Raw genomic sequence first — 14,384 nt, forward strand, 5'->3', positions numbered from 1 at the left:
GTCCTCCGTTGCGGCCCCCTTGCCCGTCTTGGAACCTCAACTGGGTACTCTCAGCCGTATGCTCAGCGCCGTTTGAGCCCCTGAAACGTTCTACGCTCAAGGATCTCACGTTGAAGACCGTATTCCTGGTGGCGATTGCATCGGCCCGTCGTGTTTCAGAATTACAGGCGTTGTCCTATAGGGAGCCCTTCTTGCGCATCTCCGATTCGGGGATTTCCTTGCGGACGGTTCCCTCCTTCCTTCCTAAGGTTGTGTCATCGTTCCATTTGAATCAGTCGATTGAACTTCCCGCTTTCATGGTTGGGGACTCTTCGGACCCGAAAACGAAAGACTTGAGAAAACTAGATGTGCGGAGGTCCCTTCTTCGCTATCTAGAGGTTACTAATCCGTTTCGGGTGACGGATCATCTGTTTGTGTTGACTTCGGGTCCAAAGAAAGGTGCTGCGGCGTCCCGCATGACAATTGCCCGTTGGCTCAAGAAAGCCATTGGTTCTGCGTATCTTCTGCGTGGAAAATCGCCGCCGGTGGGTCTTCGGGCTCATTCGACGCGGTCTCACGCTGCGTCTTGGGCGGAATCTTCTCAGGTGTCGCCTCAAGAGATTTGCAGGGCGGCTACCTGGAAGTCGTTGCATACCTTCATTACACATTACCGGTTGGATGTTCAGGCTACTGAAGCTGGGGGTTTTGGAGAGAGGGTACTCCGAGCGGGACTCTCTGCTTCCCACCCTCGGTAAGTTAGCTCTGGTACATCCCAGGTGTCCTGGACTGATCCTGGTACGTACAGGGAAAGGAAAATTAGTTTCTTACCTGATAATTTTCGTTCCTGTAGTACCAAGGATCAGTCCAGGATCCCGCCCACAGTGCTGCGCTATAGTAATGGAGAGTCCGCTCTTTATTGTTTCTTTCACTACGCTGACCCTTGTTGATTCGCTCTCCCGGTTTGGGAGTCTGGTTCCTGTAGGGGTGTTGGATTTCTTTCGTTTCCCTACCAAGTTTGTATGGTTAGTTATGGTTGCCTTTTGGCTTTTGTCTACTTTGACATTACGTATGACTGAGGGGCTGTGACTGGCACAGGGGCATATATGCTCCGCCCACAAGTTTTAGTCTGTCTCCATCTACTGGTGCGGAGTCACAACCCAGGTGTCCTGGACTGATCCTTGGTACTACAGGAACGAAAATTATCAGGTAAGAAACTAATTTTCCTATATTTACTTGTTCAGATGAACAAGGAAATATACAGCGAATAATCTATTTATTTCCTTGTTCATCATATTTATTTCCTTGTTCATCATATTTATTTATTTCCTTGTTCATCTGAACAAGGAAATAAATAAATATGTATATTTCCTTGTTCATCTGAAAGATTATTCGCTGTATATTTCCTTGTTCATCTGAACAAGGAAATATACAGCGAATAATCTTTCAGATTATGTAATATTGAAGAACGTTTAGAAGATTGAAATTCATGAAGTATATGGAGTACTGTACTTCGTCATAAGTTTGGAAACTATATGAAGAAAAGTTTTCTATTACATCAATAATAATCTGTTTTTTAATGCTTATTTGCACAAATTTGAAACATTGTATACATTTTTATGTGTCAGTAGGTTGTTGAGTTTTTAATAGAATGAATGTGAGTGTGGCTGTGTGGTTTTAAGGATGTTATTGGTTATATGTTGGTGAATAAAATAGAATGGTGAATAAAGTATTTGCACAATTTATTATTAAATTTTAGATTGTGGATGTTGCCATGAAGTCATATGCTTGTTTTTCTGATGGAGCATGGTCTAAAGAGACTATGTTTCACATATTTGGTCAAGAGGAGAATGCTAGTGAAGTTGATCATTCTGACTCTTTCCTTAACCAATAGTTCCATTCCAGAGGTTCAAATTCCTTCTATTTCTGATGTTGAAATTGTTTAGAATGCATTTGTCTCTTCATGGAATACTAGAAAGGACTCGGTCCAAGTTGGCATAGAATTCCTTTTTCATTTTTTTGTTGGTGTCGAGAGTTGGGATATATGCATTGATGACATTGACATAGTGGCTTCTGGCCAGTCTGAGATATTCATAAAGTGCTTGTTGACTCTGATTGGGAACTTGTTGACTTGGTATGAATTCTTTGTTTTTGACCTGGACATTTCCTTTCAATTGGAATCAAGGCTGGGATTTTGTTCCATGAGCTTTAATTCACAACTTTTTGGGGGATTCCCCTCCCCCATTTTATATCCCCCTTCCCATCACTAACATACCTACTCTGGTTATTGCAATGACAATTCTGCACTGGGGGCCATTCACCAGGATATCTTCTGGAACCCTGCAATTATGGGTCATGAATCTGGTTACAGTGTCTCCCTTAACTGAAGGAAGTGGACATTTTGGAACCCCGCCACTAACAATGTGCATATAACGCCCCTGATGCAGAAATAAATATTTCAAACACGGCATATGTTGAGACTGCTTGGGATCATTTGAATAAACAATCACAAAAAGATAAGTTGGTTGATATTTAATTTTATTTTATTTGTATCAAAATAACCTAAAATTTTTTAAAAATAAGGGACTTGTTTTGGGACCAACGATTATATAAAAAGCAATGAAGATCGTGTACTTAGTATGATGGTCCATTAATAGTATATTTATTTCTCATTATTCTTTTGCAGATTGTACCTAGGGTTGCCAATTGACTCTAGATTTTCAGGACAGGTTGATTCAGTCCTGGTTTTACCCCTTTCCATGCTGGGACTTATTCTGTTTTCCCTAAGAAAAGCAAGACTATAAGTACTTGCAAGCAGGGGAGTTAAACCAGGACTGGAGCAACCTGTCCTGAAAATGTGGAGCCAGTTAGCACCCCTAATTGCACCCTTAATTAATGGCAATTCCAAAAACCAAACAGAGCAAAGACTGTATTCAATAATAACAGTTCCACCACAACGAGTGCAGAAACATGTCACATAGTCCAATTTTTTAAATTCCAAATAATCTTTTTATTTTTACATGACTGGCAACCCCACTGCTATCATAAAAATCCTTCAAAGGGTCCCCTGACACGGACCCGTGTTTCACCGAGGCTGCGTCGGGAGGGACTGGCAGTATTTTAAAGAAATCTAAAAACAAAGCATATAGACGTCAGGCGGACTATGTTAGAGAGGGCTACAATACCAACACCCTTGTAATTTAAATTTACAGAAAAAGCTTTTTACATACCCAAGTCGATTCATAAACATTTTTCAGGGAGCGCTTATATCAGTTCTACGAGAGGGTTTTAACAATCACAAAAAAGGCACCAAAAATGACGGACCAATCAGCACGCAGGAGAACAGCCAATCAGAATCCAGACAGTGTCAAACCAATCAAAATCAAGTAAAATTAACCCATTCTAGTTCTTTATTGAGTCTGTGCGGTGTAACAGTGTTAAGTGTATAAATCCACTTCTGCTCTCTGCAAGTCAAAAATTCTGAAAAATTGCCTCCACGATTTGAACAAATAGGGATTTCTAACACAAAAAAGTATAAATCAGCAATAGTATGTGAAAAACGGACCCAATGATCCACCATCGGTGCATTTTCACGTAACAGATTTAAATGAGATTTATTTTCAATGATCCTTGTTTTTATCTTCCTTATGGTCTTCCCTACATATAGCTTCTGACACGGGCAACGAATTATGTAAATAACACCTGCTGAATTACAATCAAAGGGATCCCTTAGTATATATTTTTTTCTGGTACCTGGGTGTTCAAAGGACGATACAGTACTTGTATGTGGACATACAGAACACTGTCCACAGGGTTTGTGTATATTTATATCATGAACAGATGACCGTTTCGTATACAAGTCGGACTGTGTCAGCATATCTTGCAGATTCATGCCTCTCCGGTATGTAAAACGTAAAGGGTCTTGAAACATATCCTGAAGCAGCAACGACTGCCAATGCTTCCATATAATGCGGGTTATAGAAAAACGTAAAGGAGAAAATGGTAATATACAATTCGTTGTAATATCTGGCTGCTGAATTTTAGGCAAGAAAAGATAATCCCTATTCACAAATAAAGCACATTTATAAGCCTGCTTAATCACTTTAGAAGGGTACCCCCTTTCCTTAAACTCGGATACCTTCTCCTTAGCTTTAGACATAAATTCTGGCTTTGAAGAACAGAGCCATCATAACCGCAGAAATTGGTCAGTGGGGATATTAGTCTTAAGGGCTCTAGAGTGACAGCTATCAAAACTGAGCAGAGTATTATGGTCTGTTTCCTTCCTAAAAATGGTAGTTGAAACGCCCAGGTACCAGAAAAAAATATATACTAAGGGATTCCTCTGATTGTAATTCAGCAGGTGTTATTTACATAATTCGCTGCCCGTGTCAGAAGCTATATGTAGGGAAGACCATAAGGAAGATAAAAACGAGGATCATTGAATATAAATCTCATTTAAATCTGTTATGTGAAAATGCACCGATGGTGGACCATTGGGTCCATTTTTCACATACTATTGCTGATTTATACTTTTTTGTGTTAGAAATCCCTATTTGTTCAAATCGTGGAGGCAATATTTCAGAATATTTGACTCGCAGAGAGCAGAAGTGGATTTATACACTTCACACTGTTACACCGCACGGACTCAATAAAGAACTAGAATGGGTTCATTTTACTTGATTTTGATTAGTTTGACACTGTCTGGATTCTGATTGGCTGTTCTCCCGCATGCTGTTTGGTCCGTCATTTTTGGCGCCTTTTTTGTGATTGTTAAAACCCTCTCATAGAACTGATATAAGCGCTCCCTGAAAAATGTTAATGAATCGACTTGGGTATGTAAAAAGCTTTTTCTGTAAATTTAAATTACAAGGGTGTCGGTATTGTAGCCCTCTTTAACATAGTCCGTCTGTATGCTTTGTTTTTAGATTTCTTTAAAATACTGCCTGTCCCTCCCGACGCAGCCTCGGCGAAACACGGGTCCGTGTCGGGGGACCCTTTGAAGGATTTTTATGATAACAGTGGAGTTGCCAGTCATGTAAAAATAAAAAGATTATTTGGAATTTAAAAAATTGGACTATGTGACATGTTTCTACACTCGTTGTGGTGGAACCCTTAATTAATGACCATAACTCTCCCCACACTGGGAGCTATGCTTCCTCCACAGCATCCCCGCCAACCCAAGGAGCAGAAGATCCCACTTGGGGATGGAATCATGACCCTTCTGTATGGCTGTGCACAGCACTTGCCACCTGAGTCACTGAGCCAGCCTGAGTTTGTTCTTAATGTCCAAAACAACCCCATGAAACTGGCATTGTTCTTTCTGTTTACACTTCTGGAAGATAGTGTAACTGTTTTCTTGTTTCTTGAGCTGCCTTCTTCCCACTTGCAAAATCTTGCTCAGGTCAGCAATTGCAATGTCAGTGTTGCAATATCTGAATTCTTTAGCTATGACTGTGAAGCAGTGCTCTGGGCATTCTCTATTAGGGTTGCCATAAGGGACCTAATGTTCAGGTTCCAAAAATGATTATGTGAGTTTGCTGATTTTGATTGTTGTAAAGGTTATCCCACTGGATGTGGTAACACAGACTAAATTACACTCAGCACATTAGAAATGCAATAAATAATTATCATGTAATACAATAATAAATACAATAAATTAACTGTGTTTTACAGGGAAGAAAGCAGTATGATAATTGTAGTTTATCTTTTTTTCATTAAAGGTTAGCAGTGGAATGTCAGAGTGACCCATCTGCTCAAGAAAATGCATTCACTGCTCCAGGCTCTCAGAACATGAATAATACCCTGGAGACATTTTCTGAGTTCTTGTTGAAAATTTGTGATGACCTGTGCATTCCGATTGTGATGGTAAGGACCTTCTCAATACCCAGTTACTTAGTTACAGGGGGATGTGAAAGCTCTCTATTTTTCTGAAGCGCAGTTATCAGCCTAACTCTATGCATTCTTGCGATGTGAGTTTGATCTGTGTTTTCTTATTCTTTTCTAATACATCTTGACCTGTTTCTACTGTTATTCTTATTAGGCTATGTCTTGCTTTCCATATAGTGTTGGGTCTGTTGTTAGGTGGTAGTAATCATTTGAGTGAGAATGTCACATATGGGTGACATCATCAGATGGAGCCCTGTCACGGAACACTTTTGTCAAAGTTTCTAGAACTTTGACTGGCACACTGAGCATGCCCAGCATGCCACTAACCCTGTAGCCAGGGTCCCCCTTCAGTCTCTTTTTTTCCGCGCAGCAATTGCCTCACGGTTTAGGAGCTCTGTGAGAAATTTTTCACAACTTTCCTAACGGAACTATTTGAAGTTTATCTTCTTAAAAATCCCTCGCTGGGGTCCCCCATCGCGGTCCGTTCCCTTCGACGCTCGGTAAGTGCTTTTTCCGGTACTTGCGGTCGGTTCCCAGCAGCTTACCGTTTCGGCGCCCTACGGTCACCGACTGTGCACCCGCCAAATTTTTGTCATGGCGACCGGGTTTAGAAAATGCCCCGAGTATCTGAGTACCATGACCATAACGACCTGCATGAAGTCTGGGTTTTGTGCATAGGCCCCATGCACGAAGTTCTTCGATGCCCTAGTTGCCCACAAATGACCTCCAAAGGCCATCGCGCTCACCTAGACAAAATGGAGCAGTTATTTCTTTCAAAACGCACTGCTCCATCGATGCCAGTTCAAGTGCCACTGACCGTGGGGGGTCCATCGACCTTGGAGATGATTCGCAAGGAGCATCATGGTCAGGGTGACCGTCCTTCACCGACTCCATCAAGGACATCGGCATTATCGTCCTCGCTGCCGGGGCAGACCGGACCGAGCACCGAGGGAAACATTGACACCGGCACCGATGGGCATCCCCGAATGGTGCCGGCACTGATACCACAGCAGCATCGACTTCCATCGAGCCGCCTGCGAAGAGTTCCTGGGGAGAGGAGCCCCCATCCTCCTCTGGACCCGGGACCCCTAGGTGTTCCCCACCGATACTGGTGCCGGACACTGAGCCTCCACGGACCTCCGTGGAAGCTCTGGTGATACCTAGCCTGCCTCCTACCCCAATTGCCGTGCCACCCATGCAGGCTTCCTGGGAGGAATTGGACCGCATGGTCCAAGAGGCAGTGCTGAAAGCCTTAAGAGGCTTCCAATCGGTGCCGGCCCCCATACCGGCCCCTGAACTGGCTCCCTCAATGTTTGCACTGCTCCTTGAGCGCCTCAATACTCTCATTGGTGCCTTATCGACTCCTCTGCCATCAGACACACTGGCATCGAGTCATCCATCAAGGCCTCCGCAGGTCCCAGTTTCAGTACCGGGTTGCTCGGAGGAGGAAGGATCGATTCCTGGCCACTTCCCTCCACGGGAACCGTCGATGCCGGAGCCCATGCCAGGGCCATCGGGGCTACCGGTACCCAAGCACACCTCATCTGCCCCGGTGCCCTCGAGGCCAGCACCGATTCCATCGATGCCTTCCCGCCTTCTCGGCTTTGGTATACTTCCTCCTTTAGGAGATCCACCAGGAGAAGGGGAAAGTCCCTATTAGGGGTGTGCATTCGTTTTGAACTGAAATGGAAAACGCAACTTTTTTTTTTTTTTAACTTAAAAAAGTGATGAGGCGTAAACGATCGGATTTCCAACTTATTCAACATAGTTATGTTGAATACGTTGGAAATCGCGATTGTTGATCTAAATAAAAATTTAAACCCCTCACCCTCCTTAATCCCCCCCCCAAGACTTACCAAAACTCCCCAAGCTGGCCAAAAGTTCCGTGAGGGTCCAGGAGCGGACGCGTGGGGAATCACGTGACGTCGGCGTCACTCCGACGTGACGCCGACGTCACGTGGTCCATCGCGGTTCTGCTCCCGGACCCCTCGTTGGACCCAAACGGCACTTTTGGCCAGCTTGGGGGGGCCTCCTGACCCCCCCAAGCTGGCCAAAAGTGCCTTTTGGGCCCAACGAGGGTCCGGGAGCGGACCCGAGGGGAATCACGTGACGCCGCGTCACTCCGACGTGACGCCGACCTCACGTGCTCCTTGCAAAGGAGTTCAGAAATGGCGCCCTGACCCCGCTGGACCACCAGGGAGTTTTGGTAAGTCTTTTGGGGGGGGGGATTAAGGCGGGTGAGGGGTTTAAATTTTTATTTGCACATATGGACATAGACTCAACTTATGGAATTCTCCATATGTCCATATTGACCGCAAATGACCCCCCCTTTCGACTTATGGACTTATGAACTTAAACGTTTGGTCTGCACATCCCTAGTCCCTATAATCCATGGGATGATGCATCCTCAGATGATTCTTCACGAACTTCCGAGGACTTGCTCTCAGAGCCTTCACCACTGGAAGAAAGGCGAAGATCTCATCCAGAAGACTTCTCCTTTGCCAGTTTTGTCAAAGAGATGTCTGAGACTATATCATTTTCACTGGTTGCGAAGGAAGATGCTCGACATAAGATGTTGGAGGTCTTACAATTCGTAGATGCTCCAAAAGAAATAATGGCAAGTTCTTTTAGACCTCATGCACCGCCTGTGGGAACATCCAGGTACGGTACCTCCAGTCAATAGAAAGACAAATGCTACCTACCTGGTACAACAAGCCCCAGGTTTTCAAAAACGTCAGCTGCCTCACCACTCTGTAGTTGTGGAATCAGCTCAGACAAAGGCTAAATGATCGCATCCACATTCCTCTGCTCCTCCTGGAAAGGAACAGAAGGCATTGGATGCATTGGGATGAACAGTTTTCCAAGGGTCTATGTTGATATCGTGAATTGCAGCATATCATTTATACATGACCCAATGTACCAGGAATCTCTGGAAACTAGTCCAGGAAATTGCGGAGTCGTTGCCTCAACAACAACAGGAGACTTTGTCCTCCATCCTACAAAAAGGAATGGAAGCAGGCAAACATGAAGTCAGAGCTGCCTATGATTCTTTTGAAACAGCATCCAGAGTCTCAGCAGCAGGCATAAGTGCTAGATGCTGGGCCTGCTTTAAGGCCTCAGATCTACACCCAGACGTGCAGGACAAACTGGCAGATCTACCCTGTAGGGATGTGAATCGTTTTAGGACGATTAAAATTATCGTCCGATAATTTTAATATCGTCTTAAACCGTTATGGAACACAATACAATACAGATTCTAACGATTTATCGTTATAAATCGTTAGAATCGTGAGCCGGCACACTAAAACCCCCTAAAACCCACCCCCGACCCTTTAAATTAAATCCCCCACCCTCCCGAACCCCCCCCCAAATAACTTAAATAACCTGCGGGTCCAGCGGCGGTCCGGAACGGCAGCGGTCCGGAACGGGCTCCTGCTCTGAATCTTGTCGTCTTCAGCCGGCGCCATTTTCCAAAATGGCGCCGAAAATGGCGGCGGCCATAGACGAAAAAGATTGGACGGCAGGAGGTCCTTCCGGACCCCCGCTGGACTTTTGGCAAGTCTCGTGGGGGTCAGGAGGCCCCCCACAAGCTGGCCAAAAGTTCCTGGAGGTCCAGCGGGGGTCAGGGAGCGATTTCCCGCCGCGAATCGTTTTCGTACGGAAAATGGCGCCGGCAGGAGATCGACTGCAGGAGGTCGTTCAGCGAGGGTTCCGGCGCCTCGCTGAACGACCTCCTGCAGTCGATCTCCTGCCGGCGCCATTTTCCGTACGAAAACGATTCGCGGCGGGAAATCGCTCCCTGACCCCCGCTGGACCTCCAGGAACTTTTGGCCAGCTTGTGGGGGGCCTCCTGACCCCCACGAGACTTGCCAAAAGTCCAGCGGGGGTCCGGAAGGACCTCCTGCCGTCCAATCTTTTCGTCTATGGCCGCCGCCATTTTCGGCGCCATTTTGGAAAATGGCGCCGGCTGAAGACGACAAGATTCAGAGCAGGAGCCCGTTCCGGACCGCTGCCGTTCCGGACCGCTGCTGGACCCGCAGGTTATTTAAGTTATTTGGTGGGGGATTTAATTTAAAGGGTCAGGGGTGGGTTTTAGGGGGTTTTAATGTGCCGGTTTTTCGATTTTTCGATATTTTTCGATTTTTAACGATTTTTAACGATTTTTCACGATATTTTACCCCCCCCAAACGGCAACAATACGATTCCCTCCCCCTCCCAGCCGAAATCGATCGTTAAGACGATCGAGGACACGATTCACATCCCTACTACCCTGTACTGGAGATAACCTGTTCGGGGATAAAATCCAGGACGCAGTGGCCCAATTCAGATGACCATTCAGGTTCATATTCAGGCAGCGTTGTTAGTTGAACCAACTCACTAGCAAGCCGCTCCTAGGTCTGACATACCATTAACTTTTCATCAAATGTAATACTCCAACCAAGTTATCTAAATGTTTTTCCCTAGTTATTGGTTCCAAGTTTTGTTCTCCCTGTTCAAAGTAATGCAGCCTTGTGCAAAATTATTGTTTGAATGTAAACCGAGGTGATTTGTAACTTGTTACATGAATATCGGTATATAAAAATGCCAAATAAATAAATAAATAAATTAATTAAAGGACCATCATGAGACCCTGCACCAGTTGTCAACTGTGTTCCCAGATGTTCCCTCAGTAACCCGCAGGGTCACAAGTAGGGAACCCAAGAAACAATTCTACAGGCCATGCAGATATTACCCTCCTACATCCCGTGCACGACCGGCTCGGGCACCTCAGAGGGGACATGTGCGCCAAGCGAGAACATCTAGACCACAGCCAGCTCCACAAGCTGGCCCTGCGGCTGGATGTTGACTCTTTTTCAGAGAGCAGCAGCCATATTCCAGTGGGGGGGGGGGGGGGGCAGGGGGTCGCTTTTGCCACTTTGCAACAAACTGGCATCCAATCACCACGGACCAGTGGGTATTGTCCATTGTAGCCCACGGTTACCATCTAAATTTTTCAAAAATACCCCCAGACCTCCCACGCAATCCATCCTGGAGCTGGGATGACCACACAGGAAAACTCGAGTCAGAGCTCTCAACCCTTCTGTCGGTCAGAGCCGTGGAACCGGTTCCACTGAATCAGCAAGGAAAGGGGTTCTAGTCCAGATATTTCCTAATTCCAAAAAAGACCGGCGGCCTCCGGCCTATTCTGCATCTCTGTGCCTTGAATACACTTCTTCGCAAGGAACAGTTCAGAATAGTATCCCTGGACACCATGCTTCCTCTACTTCAACTCTGCTCTCTGGACCTTCAAGACACATATGCCCATATCGCAATCTTCCCTCCTCATCGCAAATATCTGCGATTCGTGGTGGGTCACAGTCACTATCAATACAAGGCACTACTATTCGGCCTAGCCTTGGCACCTCGAGTCTTTACGAAGTGCCTGGAAGTCGTGGCTGCGCAGTTACACAGCAGGGGCATATACATTTTTCCATACCTAGACGACTGGCTCATAAAAAGCCAGTCAAAACAAAGAGCCCTTGACTCTCTCAGTCTCACCATAAGGCTTCTAAACTCATTGGGATTTCTAATCAATTACTCCAAATCCCAGTTGACACAGTCTCATCTTCTCTCCCTTACAGGAGCAGACCTAGACACGACACTGTCCAGAGCATTCTTACGCAACGACCATGCAATTACGCTGTCCAACCTTGCCAGCTTTATCCGCTGTCAGAAAAGAGCCTCAGCTGGCCAGCTACTCAGGTTGCTCGGCCATATGGTATCAACAATCCATGTCACCCCTATGGCACGCCTTGCCATGAGAGTGACCCAATGGACTCTAAAATCCCAGTGGTGACAGGCTATTCAACCGCTGTCATCCCTGGTACACATAACCAGCCAGCTTCATCTGTCCCTTGCCTGGTAGACACACAAAGCCAACTTACAAGTGGGTCTTCCTTTCCAGCAACCGGCTCCTCAGGTGACTTTAACTACGGACACCTCCAACCTAGGTTGGGGAGCCCATGTCCAAGGCCTTCAACCTCAAGGGACTTGGACAACAGCCGAAGCGACCCATCAAATCAACTTTCTGGAGCTTCGGGCGACGCGGTATGCCCTTTATGCATTCTAGGACTGCCTCTCCAACAAAGTTGTCCTGATTGAAACAGACAACCAAGTTGCAATGTGGTACCTGAACAAACACGGGGGCATGGGCTCTTATCTGCTCTGCCAGGAGGCGGTGCAGATATGGGCCTGGGCCCTATCGCATTCCATACTTCTGCGAGCCACTTATCTAGCGGGCACACAGAATGCACAGGCGGACTGCCTCAGCCAATGTTTCCAGCCCCACTAATGGTCTCTGGATCCCTCAGTTGCGAGCAGATTCTTCCACCAGTGGGGTCAGCCGAACATCGACCTCTTTGCGTCCAATCAGAACCACAAAGTGGAAAGCTTCTGCTCTCTGCACAGGGACCAGCAAACACCAGCCATGGATGCCTTTGCCCACCCCTGGAACAAAGGCCTGCTTTATGCATATCCTCTGATTCTGCTAATAAGCAAGACTCTCCTGAAGCTACAAGAGGACTGGACTTAATGATTCTCATAGCCCCGTATTGGCCGCGCCAAATTTGGTTTCCCATACTTCTCGACCTTTCTGTCCAGGACCCCATTCGCCTGGGCACATCGCCCAACCTCATAACACAGAATCACGGCAAGTTAAGCCACCCGAACCTCCAGGCCCTGTCTCTGACGGCCTGGATGTTGAAAGGTTGATACTACAACCACTCAACCTTTCAAGTGATGTTTCTCAACTCCTAGTAGCTTCACAGAAGCCTTCCACGCGGAAATCCTACCGCTCTAAATGGAAGAGATTTACCTTGTGGTGCACACAGAAGAGCTTGGATCCCTTTTCTTGCCCCACATCGAGTCTGTTAGATTATCTCTGGCACCTCTCAGAATCTGGTCTCCAGACATCATCTATCCGAGTGCACCTTAGTGCCTTTTCTGCTTACCATCAGGGAATAGAGAATGTCCCGATATCGGCTCAAGCCCTGATGAGTCACTTCATGAGAGGCTTATTACAGCTTAAGCCTCCTCAACGGCCACCGGTCGTGGCTTGGGATCTCAATGTTGTCCTTGCACGGCTCATGCGCACTCCTTTTGAGCCCTTGCACTCCTGCAAACTCAGATACCTTACATGGAAAGTACTTTTCCTAGTAGCCATCACGTCTGCTTGCAGGGTAAGTGAGTTACAGGCCCTTGTGACCTACTCACCCTACACAAGGTTCCTCCATGACCGAGTGGTTCTTCACACTCACCCTAAATTCCTTACTAAGGTGGTAACTGATTTCCATTTAAATCAGTCCATAGTCTTGCCCACTTTCTTTCCAAGGTCTCACGCTCACCCGGGTGACCGAGCTCAGCACATCTTGGACTGTAAGCATGCTCTTGCTTTTACTTAGACCACACTACAGCCCACAGGAAGTCCACCCAACTATTTGTATCTTTTGATAAAAACAAACTTGGGAATGCGGTGGGCAAGCAAACGCTGTCAAACTGGTTAGCAGACTGCATTGCATTCTGCTACCAGCAAGCAGGTCTTCCATTACAGGGACGAGTGAAGGCACACTCAGTCAGAGCAATGGCAACCTCAGAAGCACACTACCATTCAGTACCAATTGCTGACATCTGCAGGGCTGTGACATGGAGCTCTCCCCACAGCTTTGCAGCTCACTACTGCCTGGACAAGACTGGACAACAGGATTCCGTCTTTGGCCAGTCTGTCCTAAAGAATTTGTTCCCAGTGTAAGAACCCAACTCGTCCTACCTTGACCCGCTGTGAATTTCAGGCTGCCTCATCCTTGCCAACAGCACCCCAGTTGATGTGCCTGTTGCATTTGTGGTGTGCTGCTTGGCCTCATACGTATGACTCAGTCTGTAGCTTGCTATTCATCCATATGTGAGAACTACCATCCTGCTTGTCCTGGGAGAAAGCAGAGTTGCTTACCTGTAACAGGTGTTCTCCCAGGACAGCAGGATGTTAGTCCTCACGAAACCCGCCCACCACCCTGTGGAGTTGGGTTCGCTTATGTTTTATTATTTTATTTTTCACTCGTACTTTTGCTACAAACGAGACTGAAGGGGGACCCCTGGTGGCTACAGGGTTAGTGGCATGTTGGGCATGCTCAGTGTGCCAGTCAAAGTTCTAGAAACTTTGACAAAAGTGTTCTGTGACAGGGCTCCATCTGATGATGTCACCCATATGTGAGGACTAACATCCTGCTGTCCTGGGAGAACACCTGTTACAGGTAAGCAACTCTGCTATCCATATTGGCTGGAACTGCTGACAGTTCATTGAAGAATATCAAGTTATGGTTACCAGATAATACTAGATGACCATACTGGGAATCACTTTTTTCATAAAGGACAGGATAGATAAAAAGCTATTGTGATACAAAGTGAACAAGGAATGGCTAAGTTGTTGTGGGTTACCTTGAAGAAAGCTAAGGTGTTGATATCTGTATTTAATCTATAAGCTGCTATTA

At 46.2% G+C, this 14,384-nt stretch overlaps 1 protein-coding gene across 1 annotated transcript in view; it reads left to right on the plus strand.

Annotated features, from left to right (window-relative positions):
• The window catches only part of MEI1 (meiotic double-stranded break formation protein 1), an 888,987-nt gene that overhangs the window by 472,960 nt on the left and 401,643 nt on the right, over positions 1 to 14,384 (plus strand). The window contains exon 14 of the mRNA XM_029587121.1: positions 5,697 to 5,841. Within this exon, the coding sequence (XP_029442981.1) occupies positions 5,697 to 5,841 (145 nt within the window). The remainder of the gene's footprint in view (positions 1 to 5,696; positions 5,842 to 14,384) is intronic.

Source organism: Rhinatrema bivittatum, chromosome 2, assembly GCF_901001135.1.
Source record: "Rhinatrema bivittatum chromosome 2, aRhiBiv1.1, whole genome shotgun sequence".
NCBI classification, from domain to species: Eukaryota; Metazoa; Chordata; class Amphibia; order Gymnophiona; family Rhinatrematidae; genus Rhinatrema; species Rhinatrema bivittatum.